Raw genomic sequence first — 23,175 nt, 5'->3', positions numbered from 1 at the left:
GCTAGTGATTGCTTTGCAATGCTTACAGTTAGCCACTGATTCCTTCCAAACTACTCATTGTTGAATTTGCGATTTCTGATGTTGTGTAATGTTTATGTCCAATGGGCGATGAGCACCGATACCTTTTATCTATAATTTCTCTTCATATGACAAGGATTAAAAAGGATTTTCCAGTAGATTGTCGACGTGATTCATTATGATGACTGCTAGTCCATCTTGCTAGCTAAGATTTTGAAAGTATGATGTTGACATGATCAGTCCAGTCAAAGCTACGGTAGATATAACATGATTTGACGTCATTTTATCTGTGGCCAATAACCTTGAGCCTTTTTGAATGGGGACTTCTAATGTATCTCAATGGCAGCACCCAAGGGGCTTGAATTTTCGAGCTCTCCCCGTAGATTTTGAGTTGACGTAGTGTCCCCAGAGTGACAGAATACTGAGCCAATCACGGCGCAACTAGAGAACATTACCAACCCCTACGCTCCGTAATTTCCGCTGGCTGCCCCACCACCACAGAAAGCACTGAGCTATAGTAGGCTGAAACACGCATTTTGGAGCTGCTGCATGCTTGTATGTGGTTTTAGTAACTCAATATTTTTTTAACATTGTTTGCAGGCTGATATGTGACACGTATTAATGCCAAAATAACATGCGAAACAGGCAACACATTCATTTATTTTAATTTACTTATTATTTTTAGCTAAACAGGTGGGGCTCAAATGAAAATTTCTGGATTTAAATGACAACAACTTGATCTGGTAATTAAATAACCTGACATATACATTTTGTTTTCCATGTTACACCTGCAATTTTAAATAATACAAGGGGCTTGAAATATTACACTTTAAACTCAGAACTTCAAGTAGTACTGGAATAGGTCTACATTGAAAATCAGACATTTCCTCCATTTTTGGCTGAAAAGTCTTTGTAATTATTGTAGCAAATGTACAATTATCCGTGATTGAATTTGGATCTGTTTTTGTGAAAGATGTGGCCACTTTCGTTTGTTTCCTGCTGCTTCAACTGAAGGGTGTTGAGCTACTCTGTTTTTTGTTGTAAAACCACGTGCGGTTATTATGAGAACGACAACATCTAATGTTGGCTTCACCTTGACTTTCAAAACAAATCCTTCCATTAAAGAAGGAACCTGGTTTTTGGTCACTTTCTCAGTACAAAAACAGCGATGGTGAGATTCAAACGGTGTTCATGGGTTTATTATGTGACAAAAAATGCATCCAGTCTATTTAGTAAGGCAATGTCCACATTATTCTCACATATTTTAGAATCTAATCATCATTTGAATATCAATGCATTGGCAAGGCCTACATTTGTATTATTCTTAAAGTTGTAATGGCCTACTTTTTTGTACACTTTGGGGGGGGGTTCTATATTAGGCCCTATTTGTACAGTCATATAAATGATACAATTGTATAACATTGATGTCATTGAAGATTACAATGAAGTGCTTGAAATAGTCCCTGAAAGTCTTTAAATGTGACTTGCCATGTCTTTATGAGGTCACATTAATTGGGGAGGATGGGCTCGTGGTAATGGCTAGAGCAGAATTAGTGGAATGGTATCAAATACATCAAATACATGGTTTCCATATGTTTGATGCCATTCCATTTGCGCTGTTCCAGTCATTATTATGAGCCGTCCTCCCCTCAGCAGCAGCCTCTGGTTGTTGTAAACATGTTGATAGAGTTATGGGTCAATTTACATATAGTCCCTTTTATTCCGCTAAGTACACATGTGGAACTGCATGGAAATCCTTCAAACGTTTGTTTCAAACCATTTCATTTAAAAAAAATCCTAATGTCACACATTGGTCCCATTATTTATAGAAAGACTTTTCCCTGTGGTAACAAATTGAAGTACAAACTTAATCAACAAACGTTTGTTTACTCAATGCCCCAGAGTTCCTCCACTACATAATATAGACAGGCTTGAGGTTGTTTTATTGTAATTTATGGGTGCTTGTGTGTGTATGTGTGTGTGTCTGTGTGTGTGGATTAAACAATTTAACGTATTACTAAACATTAAATTCTCTTCCTCCCTCTGCAAGGTGGGACACAGGGACTTTGATGTGGAGAAGAGACTGAGGAGAGATCTGAAGAGAACCCATGCCCTGCTGGTTGATGCTCAGCTACTACTGTCTACCATAGACAACCCTGGACACAGCCAGGCTCCTGGCAGCAAGGAACACATAGAGCGTCTGCACTGCCAGGTACACACACACCTACACATGCAAACACACACACACATACTATGATGCTATGAATGTGGATCAAGGCGTGTTTAAACTAACGATTAAAACGTATCCCCCCCCCCTCTCTCCCTCTATTGCTCTCTCTGTCTCTCTCCATCTCTTTCTCTGTTAGTTGGAGGAGAGTGAGGCAAGGAGAGCAGAGGTGGAGAGTGTTCAGAAGACTCTGTCCATGGAACTGGAGAATGCTCAGATAGAACTAGAGAACATCTGCAAACACAAGAGTCTGGTGAGATAGATAGAGGCCTCATACTAGACCATTACTACGAACTGTTACTGTATCATTATCAGTGGTGTTCGGGAACTTTAACATCAACGTGTTTACAATCCTACTGTGAGCACAACAGTCTAGTGGAGAGAGTAGATTAAAGGTGTGTGTGTTTATGTGTAGGTGGATGAGCAGGTAGCTCAGCTGCAACATGACAAGTCCGATCTGTTGAAGAGACTAGAGGAGGACCAGGAGGACCTTAATGAACTCATGAAGAAACACAAAGCTCTCATTGCACAGGTGTGTAACTCTGCCTCATAGTTGTTTCCAAACCATGTACAAAGACTCTGACAGTTGTGCTTTTCAAATTAAAGATCATTAAAACTGTACCTTTCTCTATCTCAGTCCTCCAGTGATATTTCACAGATCAGAGAGTTACAGGCTGAACTGGAGGAGGCCAAGAAACAGCGACACACACTCCAGGAAGAGGTAAGGACTGACAGCTGAGAAATGTGGGGGGATGGTGAACTAGATATGCTGTTAATGTGGATACAAGACTGAATAACCTACTCTGACATTCCTCTTATCCTTCCTCTCCTCCTCCTTTCTCTTCCCCTTCTCCCCCCAGCTCGCAACCAGTATGGCCAGGGTGCAGTTCCTAGAGTCGTCCACCGTGGGGCGTAGTATCGTCAGTATGCAAGAGGCCAGGGTGTGTGACCTGGAGAACAAGCTGGAGTTCCAGAGAGGACAGGTCAAGAGGTTTGAGGTGAGGATGTTCAAATGGACAGTAAGCAATCTAGTTGACATATCTTTACACACTCTCTGTCTCTCTCATATCTCTTTCTTTATCTCAATTCAATTTAATGTAATGGTGCATTATCGGCATGATGTACATATTGCCAAAGCTGAAATTTAGAAATAGTAGATAACGTTTAAATAATGTCTTACAAAAATATCTTCTGTCTCTCTGTAGGTGTTGGTGCTGCGTCTGAGGGATAGTGTGGTGCGTCTGGGAGAGGAGCTAGAGCAGAGTGCCCAGACAGAGGTCAGAGAGAGAGAGAACAGTCAGTACTACCAACAACGCCTCCACCACATGAGACAGGAGGTTGAAGACCTGTCTCAGAGAGAACAGGACAGCAGCCGCAGATGCTTGGAGCTGGTAACATACACATTCATACACACTATGTACAGTGCCCTTGACTTTTTCCACATTTTGTTAGGTTACAGCCTTATTCTAAAATGGATTAAATTGTTTTTTCCCCCCTCAATCTACACACACTACATTTACATTTACATTTAAGTCATTTAGCAGACGCTCTTATCCAGAGCGACTTACAAATTGGTGCTTTCACCTTATGACATCCAGTGGAACAGCCACTTTACAATAGTGCATCTAGGTCTTTTAAGGGGGAGGGGGGGAGAAGGATTACTTTATCCTATCCTAGGTATTCCTTAAAGAGGTGGCGTTTCAGGTGTCTCCGGAAGATGGTGATTGACTCCGCTGTCCTGGCGTCGTGAGGGAGTTTGTTCCACCATTGGGGGGCCAGAGCAGCGAATAGTTTTGACTGGGCTGAGCGGGAACTGTACTTCCTCAGTGGTAGGGAGGCGAGCAGGCCAGAGGTGGATGAACGCAGTGCCCTTGTTTGGGTGTAGGGCCTGATCAGAGCCTGGAGGTACTGAGGTGCCGTTCCCCTCACAGCTCCGTAGGCAAGCACCATGGTCTTGTAGCGGATGCGAGCTTCAACTGGAAGCCAGTGGAGAGAGCGGAGGAGCGGGGTGACGTGAGAGAACTTGGGAAGGTTGAACACCAGACGGGCTGCGGCGTTCTGGATGAGTTGTAGGGGTTTAATGGCACAGGCAGGGAGCCCAGCCAACAGCGAGTTGCAGTAATCCAGACGGGAGATGACAAGTGCCTGGATTAGGACCTGCGCCGCTTCCTGTGTGAGGCAGGGTCGTACTCTGCGGATGTTGTAGAGCATGAACCTACAGGAACGGGCCACCGCCTTGATGTTATTTGAGAACGACAGGGTGTTGTCCAGGATCACGCCAAGGTTCTTAGCGCTCTGGGACGAGGACACAATGGAGTTGTCAACCGTGATGGCGAGATCATGGAACGGGCAGTCCTTCCCGGGAGGAAGAGCAGCTCCGTCTTGCCGAGGTTCAGCTTGAGGTGATGATCCGTCATCCACACTGATATGTCTGCCAGACATGCAGAGATGCGATTCGCCACCTGGTCGTCAGAAGGGGGAAAGGAGAAGATTAATTGTGTGTCGTCTGCATAGCAATGATAGGAGAGACCATGTGAGGTTATGACAGAGCCAAATGACTTGGTGTATAGCGAGAATAGGAGAGGGCCTAGAACAGAGCCCTGGGGGACACCAGTGGTGAGAGCACGTGGTGAGGAGACGGATTCTCGCCACGCCACCTGGTAGGAGTGACCTGTCAGGTAGGACGCAATCCAAGCGTGGGCCGCGCCGGAGATGCCCAACTCGGAGAGGGTGGAGAGGAGGATCTGATGGTTCACAGTATCGAAGGTAGCCGATAGGTCTAGAAGGATGAGAGCAGAGGAGAGAGAGTTAGCTTTAGCAGTGCGGAGCGCCTCCGTGATACAGAGAAGAGCAGTCTCAGTTGAATGACTAGTCTTGAAACCTGACTGATTTGGATCAAGAAGGTCATTCTGAGAGAGATAGCGGGAGAGCTGGCCAAGGACGGCACGTTCAAGAGTTTTGGAGAGAAAAGAAAGAAGGGATACTGGTCTGTAGTTGTTGACATCGGAGGGATCGAGTGTAGGTTTTTTCAGAAGGGGTGCAACTCTCGCTCTCTTGAAGACAGGAGGGACGTAGCCAGCGGTCAGGGATGAGTTGATGAGCGAGGTGAGGTAAGGGAGAAGGTCACCGGAGATGGTCTGGAGAAGAGAGGAGGGGATAGGGTCAAGCGGGCAGGTTGTTGGGCGGCCGGCCGTCACAAGACGCGAGATGTCATCTGGAGAGAGAGGGGAGAAAGAGGTCAGAGCACAGGGTAGGGCAGTGTGAGCAGAACCAGCGGTGTCGTTTGACTTAGCAAACGAGGATCGGATGTCGTCGACCTTCTTTTCAAAATGGTTGACGAAGTCATCTGCAGAGAGGGAGGAGGGGGGGGAGGGGGAGGAGGATTCAAGAGGGAGGAGAAGGTGGCAAAGAGCTTCCTAGGGTTAGAGGCAGATGCTTGGAATTTAGAGTGGTAGAAAGTGGCTTTAGCAGCAGAGACAGAGGAGGAAAATGTAGAGAGGAGGGAGTGAAAGGATGCCAGGTCCGCAGGGAGGCGATTTTTCCTCCATTTCCGCTCGGCTGCCCGGAGCCCTGTTCTGTGAGCTCGCAATGAGTCGTCGAGCCACGGAGCGGGAGGGAGGACCGAGCCGGCCTGGGGGATAGGGGACATAGAGAGTCAAAGGATGCAGAAAGGGAGGAGAGGAGGGTTGAGGAGGCAGAATCAGGAGATAGGTTGGAGAAGGTTTGAGCAGAGGGAAGAGATGATAGGATGGAAGAGGAGAGAGTAGCGGGGAGAGAGAGCGAAGGTTGGGACGGCGCGATACCATCCGAGTAGGGGCAGTGTGGGAAGTGTTGGATGAGAGCGAGAGGGAAAAGGATACAAGGTAGTGGTCGGAGACTTGGAGGAGTTGCAATGAGGTTAGTGGAGGAACAGCATCTAGTAAAGATGAGGTCGAGCGTATTGCCTGCCTTGTGAGTAGGGGGAAGGTGAGAGGGTGAGGTCAAAAGAGGAGAGGAGTGGAAAGAAGGAGGCAGAGAGGAATGAGTCAAAGGTAGACGTGGGGAGGTTAAAGTCGCCCAGAACTGTGAGAGGTGAGCCGTCCTCAGGAAAGGAGCTTATCAAGGCATCAAGCTCATTGATGAACTCTCCGAGGGAACCTGGAGGGCGATAAATGATAAGGATGTTAAGCTTGAAAGGGCTAGTAACTGTGACAGCATGGAATTCAAAGGAGGCGATAGACAGATGGGTAAGGGGAGAAAGAGAGAATGACCACTTGGGAGAGATGAGGATCCCGGTGCCACCACCCCGCTGACCAGAAGCTCTCGGGGTGTGCGAGAGCACGTGGGCGGACGAAGAGAGCAGTAGGAGTAGCGGTGTTGTCTGTGGTGATCCATGTTTCCGTCAGAGCCAAGAAGTCGAGGGACTGGAGGGAGGCATAGGCTGAGATGAACTCTGCCTTGTTGGCCGCAGATCGGCAGTTCCAGAGGCTACCGGAGACCTGGAACTCCACGTGGGTCGTGCGCGCTGGGACCACCAGATTAGGGTGGCCGCGGCCATGCGGTGTGGAGCGTTTGTATGGTCTGTGCAGAGAGGAGAGAACAGGGATAGACAGACACATAGTTGACAGGCTAGAGAAGAGGCTACGCTAATGCAGAGTAGATTGGAATGACAAGTGGACTACACGTCTCGAATGTTCAGAAAGTTAAGCTTACGTAGCAAGAATCTAATTGACTAAAATGATACAGTACTGCTGGGGTAGGCTAGCTGCGTTGTTGACACTACCCTAATCAAGTCGTACCGTTGAGTGTGAAGTTTCTACAATGCTGCTTTTCGGGAGCTAGCTGGCTAGCTAGCAGTGTTGGTTACGTTACGTTGCGTTAGGAGAACGACAATAGCTGGCTAGCTAACCTAGAAAATCGCTCTAGACTACACAATTATCTTTGAAACAAAGACGGCTATGTAGCTAGCTAAGTAGCTAGCTACGATCAAACAAATCACACCGTTGGGACTGTAATGAAATGAAATGAAAATGTGATACTACCTGTGGAGCGAAGCGGAATGCGACCGGAATGCGAAAGTTCTATTCAACGTCTACTGAATAGAACTTTCGCATTCCGGTCGCATTCCGCTTCGCTCCACAGGTAGTATCACATTTTCATTTCATTTCATTACAGTCCCAACGGTGTGATTTGTTTGATCGTAGCTGGCTATTGGCTAGCTAGGAGTGTCTCCTACGTTAAGGACGACAAAATAGCTGGCTAGCTAACCTCGGTGAATTAAGATAATCACTCTAAGACTACACACTCTAAACTACACAATTATCTTGGATACGAAGACAGCAAAGACAACTATGTAGCTAGCTAATACTACACTAATCAAGTCGTTCAGTTGAGTGTGATAGTTACTACAGTGCTACGGTAGCCGGTGAACGTATGCTAGCTGGCTAGCTGCTAGGCAGATAGGAGGACGACGAAATACGATAATAACGCAATTATCACTCTAAGACTCCACACTCTAAACTACACAATTATCTTGGATACGAAGACAGCAAAGACAACTATGTAGCTAGCTAACACTACACTAATCAAGTCGTTCAGTTGAGTGTGATAGTTACTACAGTGCTACGGTAGACGGTGAACGTGTTGGGCAGATAGGAGACGACGAAATACGATAATTACGCAATTATCTTTGATACAACGACGACTATGTAGCTAGCTAAGAAGAAATTGCTAAGATTAGACAAATCAGACCGTTGTACTATAATGAAATGTAATGAAAAAGTTATACAACCTGCAGACCGAAGCGCGGATGCGACCGGCTCGCTCCAACCCGGAAGTAAGAGCCACTACCCATTAATGACAAGCAAAAATAGGTTTTTAGGATAAAATAAATTAAAAACTGAGATATCACATTTACAAAAGTATTCAGACCCTTTACTCAGTACTTTGTTGAAGCACCTTTGGCAGCAATTACAGCCTAGAGTCTTCTTGGGTATGACGCTACAAGCTTGGCAGACCTGTATTTTGGGAGTTTCTCCCATTCAGGTTGGATGGGGAGCATTGCTGCACAGGTCTCTCCAGAGATGTTCAATCGGGTTCAAGTCCGGGCTCTGGCTGGGCCACTCAAGGATATTTAGAGACTTGTCCTGAAGCCACTCCTGCGTTGTCTTGGCTGTGTGTTTAGGGTTGTTGTCCTGTTGGAGGGTGAACCTTCGTTCCAGTCTGAGGTCCTGAGAGCTCTGGAGCAGGTTTTCATCAAGGATCTCTCTGTACTTTGCTCGGTTCATCTTTCCCTCAATCCTGACTAGTCTCCCAGTCTCTGCTGCTGAAAAACACCCCCACAGCATGATGCTGCCACCACCATGCTTCACTGTAGGGATGGTGCCAGATTTCCTCCAGACATGAAACTGGGCATTCAGGCCAAAGAGTTTACTCTTGGTTTCATCAGACCAGAGAATCTTGTTTCTCATGATCTGAGGTCTTTAGGTGCCTTTGGCCAAGCTCCATGTGCCTTTTACTGAGGAGTGGCTTCCGCCTGCACTCTACCATAAAGGCCTGATTGGTGGAGTGATGCAGAGATGGTTGTCCTTCTGGAAGGTTATTTGTTGGTACTCTCCCCCAGATCTGTGCCTCGACACAATCATGTCTCAAAGCTCTACGGACAATTCCTTGGACCTCATAGCTTTGTTTTTGCTCTGACATGCACTGTCAACTGTGGGACCTCATATAGACTGATTTCATATAAATTGAATTTACCACAGATGGACTCCAATCAAGTTGTAGAAACATCTCAAGGATGATCAATGGAAACAGGATGCACAGAAGCTCTATTTCGAGTATCATAGCAAAAGGTCTGAATACTTACGTAAATAAGGTATTTCTGTTTTTAATTTTTAATACATTTGCAAAAAATCCGAAACCTGTTTTTGCCTTGTCATTATGGCTGTAACGTAATGTAACAAAATGTGGAAAGGTCAAGGGGTGTGAATAATTTCCGAAGGCACTGTACATAACGTATACCAAATATTAGGAATATCCCCTTCTTTTGTCCTCAGAACAGCCTCAATGTGTTGGGGCATGAACTCTACTAGTTGTTGAAAGCATTCCACAGGGATGCTGGCCCATGTTGACTCCAATGCTTCCCACAGTTGTGTCAAGTTGTCTGGATGTCCTTTGGGTAGTGGACCATTCTTGATACACACTGGAAGCGTGAAAAGCGCAACAACGTTGCAGTTCCTGACACATTCAAACCGGAGTGTCCTACCACCTACTACCATACCCCGTTCAAAGGCACTTACATCTTTTGTCGTGCCCATTCACCCTCTGAATGGCACACATACACATGTCTACACTGATTGAAGTGGATTTAACAGGTGACATCAATACGGGATCATAGCTTTTACCTGGATTCACCTGGTCAGTCTATGTCATGGAAAGAGTTCCTCATGTTCTGTACAATCAGTGTATCCACACAGACATATATAGCCTACACAAACACACATGGATAGATGCCCTTTAACGACCTAACGACCAACAGGGCAGACAGGCACAGCTCTCAGTGAGATACCCACTGTCTCCCCTGCATCCTCTCTCTAGCTTTGCCACTGTCTGGCTGGCTGTGATTAATCCTCATTGTCTTCTCAAGGTTATGGATACACACGTACACCCCATCCCATTCCACATGTCTCTATGACAACCACTAACCACCCCTCCACAGTCAATAACCTGGAGAGCCAATGATGGCGTGTTTTTGTGTGTCTTCATTCCATATAAGAACTGGTGTGTATGTCATACATTTGAGTGAGTGAGCTAGTGTGTGTGTAACAATGACTTTGGTGTGTTCTGTGTGTTGTGCATGAGTGTGAGAGAGAGAGCGAGATTACAGGGAAAAGTGGAAGATTAATAGATGAATCACTCTTCTGTCTGTCTCTGTATGAATATGGAAGAATGCTCCTCGAGATAACACACACACACACACACACACACACACACACACACACACACACACACACACACACACACACACACACACACACACACACACACACACACACACACACACACACACACACACACACACACACACACACACACACACACACACACACACACACACACACTCTACAGGAAGACCAAGGACCCACGTGTGTGTTGGTCAGTGCCACAATATATGATGGATGATGCAATAAGGAATAGACTGGGCATGATTATAAGACTCCATCCATTCTGGCCTGTATTGAATAATATGGATAAACGTACAGTTGGTCTGTATTGAGTCATATGGATTAACGTACAGTTGGCCTGTATTGAATAACATGGATAAACGTACAGTTGGTCTGTATTGAATAACATGGATAAACGTACAGTTGGCCTGTATTGAATAACATGGATAAACTTACAGTTGGCCTGTATTGAATAACATGGATAAACGTACAGTTGGTCTGTATTGAATAACATGGATAAACGTACAGTTGGCCTGTATTGAATAACATGGATAAACGTACAGTTGGTCTGTATTGAATAACATGGATAAACGTACAGTTGGTCTGTATTGAATAACATGGATAAACGTACAGTTGGTCTGTATTGAATAACATGGATAAACGTACAGTTGGTCTGTATTGAATAACATGGATAAACGTACAGTTGGCCTGTATTGAATAACATGGATAAACTTACAGTTGGCCTGTATTGAATAACATGGATAAACGTACAGTTGGTCTGTATTGAATAACATGGATAAACGTACAGTTGGTCTGTATTGAATAACATGGATAAACGTACAGTTGGCCTGTATTGAATAACATGGATAAACGTACAGTTGGCCTGTATTGAATAACATGGATAAACGTACAGTTGGTCTGTATTGAATAACATGGATAAACGTACAGTTGGTCTGTATTGAATAACATGGATAAACTTACAGTTGGTCTGTATTGAATAACATGGATAAACGTACAGTTGGTCTGTATTGAATAACATGGATAAACGTACAGTTGGTCTGTATTGAATAATATGGATAAACGTACAGTTGGTCTGTATTGAATAATATGGATAAACGTACAGTTGGTCTGTATTGAATAACATGGATAAACGTACAGTTGGCCTGTATTGAATAATATGGATAAACGTACAGTTGGTCTGTATTGAATAACATGGATAAACTTACAGTTGGTCTGTATTGAATAACATGGATAAACTTACAGTTGGTCTGCATTGAATAATATGGATAAACGTACAGTTGGCCTGTATTGAATAACATGGATAAACGTACAGTTGGTCTGTATTGAATAACATGGATAAACGTACAGTTGGTCTGTATTGAATAACATGGATAAACGTACAGTTGGCCTGTATTGAATAACATGGATAAACTTACAGTTGGCCTGTATTGAATAACATGGATAAACGTACAGTTGGTCTGTATTGAATAACATGGATAAACGTACAGTTGGCCTGTATTGAATAACATGGATAAACTTACAGTTGGCCTGTATTGAATAATATGGATAAACGTACAGTTGGTCTGTATTGAATAATATGGATAAACGTACAGTTGGCCTGTATTGAATAACATGGATAAACGTACAGTTGGCCTGTATTGAATAACATGGATAAACTTACAGTTGGCCTGTATTGAATAATATGGATAAACGTACAGTTGGTCTGTATTGAATAATATGGATAAACGTACAGTTGGTCTGTATTGAATAACATGGATAAACGTACAGTTGGTCTGTATTGAATAACATGGATAAACTTACAGTTGGCCTGTATTGAATAACATGGATAAACGTACAGTTGGTCTGTATTGAATAATATGGATAAACGTACAGTTGGTCTGTATTGAATAATATGGATAAACGTACAGTTGGTCTGTATTGAATAACATGGATAAACGTACAGTTGGCCTGTATTGAATAATATGGATAAACGTACAGTTGGTCTGTATTGAATAACATGGATAAACTTACAGTTGGCCTGTATTGAATAACATGGATAAACGTACAGTTGGTCTGTATTGAATAATATGGATAAACTTACAGTTGGCCTGTATTGAATAACATGGATAAACGTACAGTTGGCCTGTGGCACACACGTCTGTGGAGTTCCTCTTGCGGCCTCTCCACTCTCTGTCACCTCTCCTATGGACACGTCTCTCTTTCTCTCTCTCTCTCTGTTCTCAGGAGATGCAAGTGACAGAGCTGAGTGCGGTCAGACAGACATTACAAGCTGATCTGGAGACATCCATCCATCGTATCGTTGATCTGCAAGCCGCCCTGGAGGAGGTGGAGTCTAGTGACGAAAGTGATGATGAGAGGTATGAGTGTGTTACTGTGTTTGATGTGTAAGAGAGGTATGAGTGTGTTACTGTGTTTGATGTGTAAGAGTGGTATGAGTGTGTTACTGTGTTTGATGTGTAAGAGTGGTATGAGTGTGTTCCTGTGTTTGATGTGTAAGAGAGGTATGAGTGTGTTACTGTGTTTGATGTGTAAGAGAGGTATGAGTGTGTTACTGTGTTTGATGTGTAAGAGTGGTATGAGTGTGTTACTGTGTTTGATGTGTAGGAGAGGTATGAGTGTCTTACTGTGTTTGATGTGTAAGAGAGGTATGAGTGTGTTAGTGTGTTTGATGTGTAAGAGTGGTATGAGTGTGTTACTGTGTTTGATATGTAAATGTGGTATGTGGGAGGGTTAAAGCAATGGGATGACAGGTACAGTTGTGTCCAGAAGGAAGTTACATCATTACTGCTCTGATCCCCTGACCTTTCACCCCTCTTCCTGATTCCAGTGTTGCGACGGCTGTGGAATCCTTTGCTAAGAAGAGAGACCTGTAAGAACCCTGGTTCCCAGCATGTGTGCGTGCGTGCAGATGTCTATCCACGCGCGTGTGTTTCCGTCCTCTGTACTCTCGCCTGTGTTGGCTTGAATCTAGAGTGCTGAGTCTTGGGCTGTTTCAGTTATTAGACCAGTCTGATATACAGTGGGGCAAAAAAGTATTTAGTCAGCCACCAATTGTGCAAGTTCTCCCACTTAAAAAGATGAGAGAGGCCTGTCATTTTAATCATAGGTACACTTCAACTATGACAGACAAAATGAGAAAAAATCCAGAAAATCACATTGTAGGATTTTTTTATGAATTCATTTGCAAATGATGGTGGAAAATAAGTATTTGGTCACCTACAAACAAGCAAGATTTCTGGCTCTCACAGACCTGTAACTTATTCTTTAAGAGGCTCCTATGTCCTCCAATCGCTACCTGTATTAATGGCTCCTGTTTGAACTTGTTATCAGTATAAAAGACACCTGTCCACAACCTCAAACAGTCACACTCCAAACTCCACTATGGCCAAGACCAAAGAGCTATCAAAATTTTAGACCTGCACCAGGCTGGGAAGACTGAATCTGCAATAGGTAAGCAGCTTGGTTTGAAGAAATCAACTGTGGGAGCAATTATTAGGAAATGGAAGACATACAAGACCACTGATGATCTCCCTCGATCTGGGACTCCACGCAAGATCTCACCCTGTGGGGTCAAAATGATCACAAAAATCCCAGAACCACACGGGGGGACCTAGTGAATGACCTGCAGAGAGCTGGGACAAAAGTAACAAAGCCTACCATCAGTAACACACTACGCCGCCAGGGACTCAAATCCTGCAGTGCCAGACGTGTCCCCCTGCTTAAGCCAGTACATGTCCAGGCCCGTCTGAAGTTTGCTAAAGAGCATTTGGATGATCCAGAAGAAGATTGGGAGAATGTCATATGGTCAGATGAAACCAAAATAGAACTTTTTGGTAAAAACTCAACTCGTCGTGTTTGGAGGACAAAGAATGCTGAGTTGCATCCAAAGAACACCATATCTACTGTGAAGCATGGGGGTGGAAACATCATGCTTTGGGGCTGTTTTTCTGCAAAGGGACCAGGACGACTGATCCGTGTAAAGGAAAGAATGAATGGGGCCATGTATCGTGAGATTTTGAGTGAAAACCTCCTTCCATCAGCAAGGGCATTGAATATGAAACATGAAATATGGGTCTTTCAGCATGACAATGATCCCAAACACACTGCCCGGGCAACGAAGGAGTGGCTTCGTAAGAAGCATTAAGGTCCTGGAGTGGCCTAGCCAGTCTTCAGATCTCAACCCCATAGAAAATCTTTGGAGGGAGTTGAAAGTCCGTGTTGCCCAGCAACAGCCCCAAAACATCACTGCTCTAGAGGAGATCTGCATGGAGGAATGGGCCAAAATACCAGCAACAGTGTGTGAAAACCTTGTGAAGACTTACAGAAAATGTTTGACCTCTGTCATTGCCAACAAAGGGTATATAACAAAGTATTGAGATAAACTTTTGTTATTGACCAAATACTTATTTTCCACCATAATTTGCAAATAAATTCATAAAAAATTCTACAATGTGATTTTCTGGATTTTTTTCTTCTCATTTTGTCTGTCATAGTTGAAGTGTACCTATGATGAAAATTACAGGCCTCGCTCATCTTTTAAGTGGGAGAACTTGCACAATTCGTGGCTGACTAAATACTTTTTTGCCCCACTGTATATATATGGTCCCTGGGCTGTTGATGATGTGAACAGACCGACAGTGCATAGCTAAATTCCTGAGCTGTAGTCTGACAGCTACTGTCTGAAGAGACAGCCAGTAGCTCCACCTCCCTGTAGGTGGACAAGGTTGAGAGCCACAGGGCTGGAGCAAAGAGACACCTACACAGACACACAGACCTATGTAAGAGACACACACACACGTACACAGACACACAGCCCTTTGTAAGAGACACAATAATCTTTTCTCTGTTCTGAGAGTTCACCAACCGGGATATTCTTGTGTATTCCATAAGGCATGGAGTCCCATGCATTGCAGTACAGAAGCCAGTTATTCTCTCTCTCTCATCTTCCATGATCTATTCTCATTTTATCACTCCCTCTCTCAATCTTTCCTGCTCTATCAGTTCTTCCTCCCTCTTTCTCTCTTAAACTTCTATACCCTGACCAATTACTTTTTCATTCTTGCTCCCTCCATCGTCCTCTTCTTTCCTCCCTCTGAAGGCAGATGGGAGAGGTTGTAGTTAGTTTGTTTATATGCAGTACAAGTATGTGACCTGAGTACTGAGTGTGAATGTCTGACACCTCTGACTGTGTCTCCAATATGATCTGCCACCACCTGCAGTCACACAGCAGGAGAGAGAGGACACAGGGACAGGAAATGTCCTCTGAGGACACTGTGGCTGAACTGCTGTGAGCTGACCATGGCTTAGAAGTGTTGCATCTCTGGCTGTGTGGAGTCATGTGTGTTCTGTCTCTTGGTACTGTGTTTGTGTGATCTCTGTCGCTCAGTGACACTGTGTGTGTGTTCCCGCTCTTCCTCAGCGACAGTGTGTCTAGTGTTGGTTCTCAATCTCTGGGCACAGAGGATGTTGGAGAGGGCATCCGTCATTGGCTGGGTGTTCCCCGAGGGGGGGCCAGACGGGGCTCTCCCTATGGCAGCAGTACCATCAGCAACCAGTCGGGGCGCCAGTCTGTCACAGACACCATGAGCACTTACAGCTTCCGGTGAGTTGTCAGTTCAGTTTGATTCAGTACAGTTCAACTTCAGTAGGTCAATTCAATAGCAACTGCATAGATACTAAGGCCTATCAAGCGTTCAATCAGATCAAGCGTTAACCGCCGATAGCCGAAACCCTCATAGCAGATGTTTTGGCGGTGTCAGAGGTGTAACTGTGTTGGAGCTGTCAAATCGGTGAGGAGCTGCTCTTGATCATTGTCACAAAGCAACGTCCGTCCCACTCATGTTAGAAGTTCAGAAAGAGAAAGTGTAGGTTTTACAGAAATAATGACCATGAAACTAAATAATGAGGACATCTATCATCTTAATTGAGGTGGAGATTACATCTCTCATTCCAGTGTTAGAACTTAAATAAGGCTGCATGAGATTTCTATTAATGCAACTTCGTGCAGTCATTGGCAATGTCCACTTTAGGTATAATGCCAGGAGCCGCTTGTGGATTTCACAGCTCTAACGCAGTTTCACCTCCGACACCGCCAAAACAGCCACTATGTGGATGTTGGCAGTTTTAGAGCCTTAAAACTTTTTTATATTCCCAATATTTGATTATTCTTTCTCTCCCTCTCACCCAGCTCCTGTGTGGACCCAGATGAGAATGGTTTCGAACCAGGGGGTGTGGTTGGTAATGGGGGAAGTTCACATCTTGGTCGGGCCTCTTCCTCCTCTGCCCTCTCCGAGCTTTTAGAGGGGCTTCGTAAGCGGCGAGGGGGAGCAGAGTCTGGGGAGGGGGATGGCAGTACTATTTCTCTCCCTATCTACCAGACCACTGGGGCCTCAACCCTCCGCCGTAGAGCCTCAGCCCTCTCTCTGGGCCCCGAAGACCTCCAGGAGCCCCGCAGCATCCTCAAACCTCCCTCCCCACTGCTGCCACGCGCCGCCAGCCTGCGCAACATAGGCGAACCCCAGGCTTCATCTGCAGCTTCTAGGGACTCCGGAGCCAAACGCTACAACTCCTCCGATTCTCTCTCCTCCCTCCCCTCTCTCCCCCTCCTCTCCTCCCTCACTTCCCCCACTGCCCCCCGCCGTCGCCCCCCCACTATCTCCATCCCAGAGGAAGACAGTGAAGAACCATATAGATCCCTGCGCTCCCCCCAGCGCTCCCCCCAGCCAATGAGACGCAGGCTGCTGGAGAGCGTCGTCAGCGAGGGCGGTGGGGAGGGCTGTCTGGGATCGGAACCCATGGTGTTCCAGAACCGCCGCCTCATAAGCGACGGTAACCGTGATGACGCGGCCTCTGACATTCTGCCGGCCATCCGAAGGGCCCAGTCCACCAGCAGCCTGGCCAGTTCAGTCAGAGGGGGTCGGAGGGCACTCAGCGTCCACTTTGGAGAGCTGCCCCCCTCCACACGCAGCAGGAAGGGCTCCGACTCCAGCTCCACCAGCTCAGGGTCTGGGGGAGCTCCCAGGGAGGAGGGGTCAGGCGTAGTGCAGGTGGGGGGCCGCAGGGAGAAAGGCTGGATGCGGAGGGCAGCGAGGGGGGAGACGTTGCTTCTGTCATGAAGAAATACCTGAGGAAGAGTGAGGACATGAGGAAGAGTGAAGACCTGAGGAAGAGTGAGGTTGACTAAAAGGAGAGGAGAGAGACTGAGGTGAGATGTAGCAGAGAGAGAGAGAGAGAGAGACACACACAGTAAGGCCGTCAAGACATCTGCTGCATGCTAATGCCTTCTTCTCTTCTACTCTGTCCTCTCCCCAGCCTGCATGTGTGTGTGTGAGAAAGAATAAACTGAAGCCACTCCCAGAGACACCTATGCAAGCTGCAAGGAGCCATTAAAGATATCTACAAACTCGTGCCAAATAAATCAATGAAGATAGTTACACGCTTAAGGTAAAGATGCGCAGAAGATTTAAACACATTGAAGCCAACGAGTCAAGACATACACACGCTTGTGTGTATGGATTGTGCTGTTCATGGAAAAATGTGAGCCCACTGAAGATAAAATATCAGTTAGATTAGAAGCACTGTTTGTACACTAATAAAATATTTAAATGAAAATGCTTGTGAAACTGTTCTTCCACCAGCTATACACAGCAGACCAGAGAAGACAGTTGCTGTTCAGAATGTTTCATAGGGAAATCCTTTTTTAGATTTAACACTGTGGTCTTTGTCACTAGTTAAGGCAGGGGACAATTGGTCCTAGAGTGTCACAGGTATTATTCCCTAGAATCAGATCACAGGCTGGTTGTCAGACGTGTGATGTCTCACCTGTCCCCCAGTTCAGTCAGTTAGAATAAATTAAACACTGCTTAATGGATCAGTTGTGTTATAGGCATGAGGTAGAGGTCAAGGGAAGCATAGAGTCCAGATGTTGATTTGGAACCAGGGTGTCAGGCTGCAGTGATGTCTCACTTGTGTCCTCCAACTCAGTTAACCTTGCTGAGAACTTTACAGTCCAGATGGTTATTGTGGAAGTGTTGACGCTAGAGGTGGGGGGGGTCAAGAATAGGGGCTAGGGATTGATTTGGGATTGTGTCAGTCTGCGTCCCCTGCAGATCCACCTGTTCATAGGAACTTTACAGAATTCTACAGTTCAACATCAGTTACGAGGTAGGGACCAAGGGAATTATAGTGGTTGATTTGGGACTAGGCATCAGTTCTGTGTCCCCACCCGGGCCACAGCAATCTTAGAACTGTTATATTTCAGATTTTAAGCAATTTGTCAGGACAATAAGTGCTAGTGGTTGATTTGGGAGGTGTCTACAGTAGATGTCCTCCAGTACCATCTGTTCCTCAGCATCTTAATCTCAGCTGGAGTTTACACCACCAATCAGGGCTACAGTTCAGCTGTAGTTGAACCAGATTATACAGTTTAATATGCATAAAGTAGGGCACAGCCAGGGTGAACTTGACTGCTACAAGAGGGCAGGCTGTTCGTGCAATACCGTATAACACCATCCTAGATATAAACCACTAAGAATATCGTTTGTAGATGGTGAGGAACTAATTGGTCAACCAATTCCATTCATACTGAACAAAAATAAAATGTAAATTTACAATTTGGCTGAGTTACATTTCCTAAGGTATGGGCGGCAGGTAACCTATTGGTTAGAGAGTTGGACTAGTAACCAGAAGGCTGCAAGATCGAATCCCTGAGCTGACAAGGTAAAAATCTGTCGTTCGTTTAACCCACTTTTCCTCGGCCGTCATTGTAAATAAGAATTTATTTGTAATCAGTGAAATGAACTAAGTTCCCAATCTATTGATTTCACATGACTGGGCAGGGGTGCAGCCATGGTTGGGCATAGGCCCACCCACTGGTGAGCCAGGCCCAGCCAATCAGAATTTTTTCCCCCCGCCCACAAAAAGGGCTTCATATTACAGAAATAGCAGCACCCTCCCACAGTTGAAGCCAGATGGAGGTCCTGTGCTGCTGGTGTGGTTACGAGGTCTGCGGTCCTGGCCAAGATGGTGAGGACTAAATCATTACGCAGACATGAATCTACAAGTCATCTAGTAAAAACCATAGAAATTACAACAGAAAATTAACATTGACCGGTCAAGGAATCAGCCTCTGATTAATCAGGACAAGTTCTTCCAGTTTAAAACTATTTAGGAGTTCCAAGTTCCATAAACCTTAACCAATTTCAGTTCAGACATGTGGAACAGTTAGCAGGTAAGTCCTGTGAACTAAGAGTACACACCACATTAACAGCTTTGGACATTCCTGCAGTCAGCGTGCCAATTGAACACTCCCTCAACTTGAGACCTTTTGTTTCCAGCACAAGACGTCCCTCTGTAATGATGCCATTTCATCAGCTTCTTGATATGCCACAACGGTCAGGAGGGTTATCATCTTGGCAAAGGAGAGATGCTCCCTGACATGGACAAACACATTTGTACACAGAAAAAGGTGTATGTAACATTTCTGGGATTTTTTTAATTTCAGCTCATGAAACAAAGGACCACTTAACATGTTACATTTATATTTTGTTCAGTGTAGTTTAATGTACACTGATTAGTACCACAAGGACAAAACTCTTTCAAACGATTTACAAAGCACTGACATGTACAGGATAAACAGCCTTAGATTAAATCGTTTGATCCATGCAAGAATGAACAGGTATATAGAAACCCAACAGTTGATTGACAGAACCTTTAGCCAAACACTCTTTGGGCAGCACCTGAAACACATTAACTGGTTTAGTCATTCAGTACAGGCAATCTGCAAATTCAGCAGTCATGTCACACTACACCCTTCAGGTGCCAAGGGGTTCTTAGTCCCTTTCCCCTAATGGTTGTTAGTATTCTGGGGGAGGTTAACCCCAAGTCAGTGTTAGACTTCATATGCCATTTAACTGACACTTCATCCAACGCGACCTAGCCATGCATATGACCCCAGGAATGGCTATGCGCTAACAAAAGATAGAGGATTACTCAGGGCTCAGCATTACTGCCCTGAGGTAGTCACTTACCCTGGATCACTTTCCCCTGCCTCTTCCTCTACCCTTTCCCTGAAACACAGAAAGCCATTTTAAACCAGACCAGCCATGATTCCAACAGGAGGCCAGAAGATTGTTTTGCGTCCCACGGCACTATTTTTTTATTTTAAATTGGACCTTTATTTAACTAGGAAAGTCTGTTAAGAACAAATTCTGATTTTCAATGACGGCCTAGGAACAGTGGGTTAACTGCCTGTTCAGGGGCAGAACGACAGATTTGTACCTTGTCAGCTCGGGGATTTGAACTTGCAACCTTCCGGTTACAAGTCCAACACTAACCACTAGGCTACCCTGCCACTACATAGGGAACAATTTGGGACGAAGCCAGAGCCTCAGACCAAGAAAGTCAATCAGGGTATAATATTTAAGGCAGAGTAAATAAAGTACCTTTTTAGGAGGGTTGCTCTCATCATCTGATGCAGGTCTGGAAGGAGAGATGATAGTTGGTGGTAAGTGAACAGCAACAATTAGATTTCAGTAAAACAAATAAATGGATTAAAAAGCATCTATTATTATCACTTACTCATCTACTTCCTCTGGCTTCTTTCTCTGGAAGACAGGAATAACATTAGCCTGGTCCCAGATCTGTGTGCTTTACCAATACCATCTCATTGTGAAGCAAAGTTTGGATTTGACAACTGACAAGGAGTAAGATCATTTATATGTAGATTAGAGCAAACTAGGATCCATGTGTAGCTGGATTTCGTAGTTGTCCATATGCATGTTGAAAATGTGACAACTTAAGTATAAAATCATATAAAACAGGTCCTTACTTTGCCTGCAACATTTGCATTCTTGGCAGTTGCTTTCTTAGCAGGCTTCACAGGAGACTCAATATCTTCCTCCTCCTCCATCTCCTCATCAACACTATCTATTTCTGAGAAGTCATCCTCCACTGGAAAGCAACAGGAGTTAAATGACAATGACATTAGAAAGGCCTGTAGTTTATGGCTGTCAAAACCATCACCATTATATGCAATATTCTGTTCCAACATATCCAATTCCACTGACCAGCTGCTCCTCAGGACTTTGATTAGCTGAATGACATTACAGTAAGGCTAGGGCCACTTGTTTTTTTTACAGTTAACCACCATCCCTGCTCCCTGAACCCCTACTTACAGGCCACGTGTTCCCCACAGATGTAGACCGGTCCAGCGCCACTCCTCAGCTGAAAGGTTACAGGAGGGTGCAGATCTATCCCAGACAGATTGACCTGGAGAGATCAATACACAGAATCATGACAATCAGTGCTGCTATTCAAACTGACAGAACCAGGCACCCAGCTAGGTTAGGCCTATAACCACTGGTGATTACTTCACCAGGCCCATTCCTCATCATTAGCTGATTTGGGTTAACATTCATTAGCCAGGTAGGTCTAGGTCATTGGAAAGACAGCCTGGTTGGCCAAGTCCTACAGTTCTCTTGTATTGAGGCAGAGTTCAGTTTGTATAACTGGTCACAGAACTAACTAGTAACATCGAGTTGCCACATGTCCTGTACAACAACTGCAATACTTCCACAGGGTGCTGAAATTCACACTTTAAATACACAGAATAAAACCAAACTTTATCATTGTCTTTCTCAACTCAACGCAGATGTGCTAATCAGTCAGGGCTATCCAGGATCAGCAGCTGTACAGGACACACGTAGATATCGGTAATTGTTTTCAATTGATATTTTACCAGAATCAACTAATGGCGACTCCGTTGCTAGCAAATCCCACAATTATCAAAACTCACCTCTGCATCGATAGAGAACGCCTAGTAGTCAGGCTGCCACATTAGAACAAATTGGGACAACTTGCCGTGGGCATGCCGTTGGCGTGCAGGGTAGCCATGGGTATGCCCTTGCTGTTATCTGATTCTCCGGTAATTAACGCCACGATGTTGAACTCTTCTTTGGCGCCTGCGCCCAGACACATCTGCCAGGGACAAGTCAAGCACTTGAAAACGCACTACTGAAGTTATTCAAATTGCGTTCCAGGTTGTCTTACTGCAGTCATACTACCCAAATTAACATTTCAAATGTCATCACGTGATCGTAATATTCTGACCTGTGCAGTACAGCTGCAATAAAGATGACCAGTCAGTCTACTTTGGTTGTAAAATATCAAATATTCTCCAAGGGGACTTACGGTTCTCAGTGCGAGTTGATGTTGGTGGTTTGTGTCATCTGTTTTGAATGTTCCCTCTTTCTTTGACTCGCTGAGTTCACAACCTACCAAACAGAATAAAGATATGCCTACAGATTTAGTCCAGCTGTTATGGAATCTACATTTTTTGGGCACTATGGGAACAGTTTCTGGTCAAACATAACCTACCCCACAGCGTAGATAGTGGCTTTTCCGGTTTGTTCATGTTCCACAAATTTGAGATCAGGTTCTGGGAAAAACACAAGCGAGGTATCAGCACATTGAATGTGCAACTATTGGAGTAAGTGGAAGAAAAAAGTAGCTATATTTTAGTGTTTTAGGCCTACATTATCAAAAACCGAGGAATATCGGCATCAAAGGCTAGATTTGTTAAAATGCTTACCAAAGGACTGGAACTTCAGACTGGTCCTGGATAGATGGAGAAAGTTTAAATAAACTGAACTCACACAACTGGACTATAAAGAAGATGGAAAGACAGGTGACGCCAATTAAGCGGCCAGCGCTACATCTGATTGGTTCGTTAATGAAGGGCATGACCCATTCCAGAGCAGAGGTACTGATTGGAGAAGAGTTCATGCCACTCAGGTTTCAGGTTTTTGGATGGAAAACTCTGAGTAGTAGGATAGGAGTTGTGAGTGACTGCGTGTCGGCGACTGCGTGTAGGCTACTGTGTAATGTAGGCTTACACAGAAGTAATGAGTGACTGTGTAGTGTACTATGTAGGCTTAGTAAGTGTGGTGTAGTGAGTAGGGATGAGTTTTAACGATGATGTTGTTAACA

General features: G+C 44.8%; 2 protein-coding genes across 2 annotated transcripts in view; one reads left to right on the top strand and one right to left on the bottom strand.

Moving 5' to 3' along the window:
• Window positions 1-17,799, top strand: part of LOC115117253 (unconventional myosin-XVIIIb-like) — a 65,047-nt gene extending 47,248 nt beyond the window's left edge. Inside the window, 11 exon segments of the mRNA XM_065018088.1 lie at window positions 2,069-2,230; window positions 2,385-2,498; window positions 2,661-2,777; window positions 2,883-2,966; window positions 3,106-3,243; window positions 3,451-3,636; window positions 12,412-12,545; window positions 13,016-13,057; window positions 15,608-15,790; window positions 16,376-17,199; window positions 17,202-17,799. Of these exon segments, the coding sequence (XP_064874160.1) occupies window positions 2,069-2,230; window positions 2,385-2,498; window positions 2,661-2,777; window positions 2,883-2,966; window positions 3,106-3,243; window positions 3,451-3,636; window positions 12,412-12,545; window positions 13,016-13,057; window positions 15,608-15,790; window positions 16,376-17,199; window positions 17,202-17,371 (2,154 nt within the window). The 3' untranslated portion in view covers window positions 17,372-17,799.
• A 1,862-nt stretch (window positions 17,800-19,661) lies between these two features.
• Window positions 19,662-22,836, bottom strand: LOC115128862 (nucleoplasmin-like). Its single transcript, XM_029658987.2, has 10 exons — window positions 22,778-22,836; window positions 22,564-22,624; window positions 22,378-22,460; window positions 22,048-22,164; window positions 21,363-21,456; window positions 21,017-21,138; window positions 20,767-20,792; window positions 20,631-20,667; window positions 20,217-20,255; window positions 19,662-19,925 (listed from the first exon to the last, which is right to left on the bottom strand). The coding sequence occupies exons 2-9, from the start codon at window positions 22,598-22,600 to the stop codon at window positions 20,223-20,225; spliced, it is 549 nt and encodes a 182-aa protein (XP_029514847.2). The 5' UTR covers window positions 22,601-22,624; window positions 22,778-22,836; the 3' UTR covers window positions 19,662-19,925; window positions 20,217-20,222.
• Between the last annotated feature and the right edge of the window lie 339 nt (window positions 22,837-23,175).

Source organism: Oncorhynchus nerka, linkage group LG4, assembly GCF_034236695.1.
Source record: "Oncorhynchus nerka isolate Pitt River linkage group LG4, Oner_Uvic_2.0, whole genome shotgun sequence".
Taxonomy (NCBI): Eukaryota; Metazoa; Chordata; class Actinopteri; order Salmoniformes; family Salmonidae; genus Oncorhynchus; species Oncorhynchus nerka.
The sequence above is the reverse complement of the archived record's forward strand: the minus strand, read 5'-3'. Positions and strand labels throughout refer to the sequence as shown.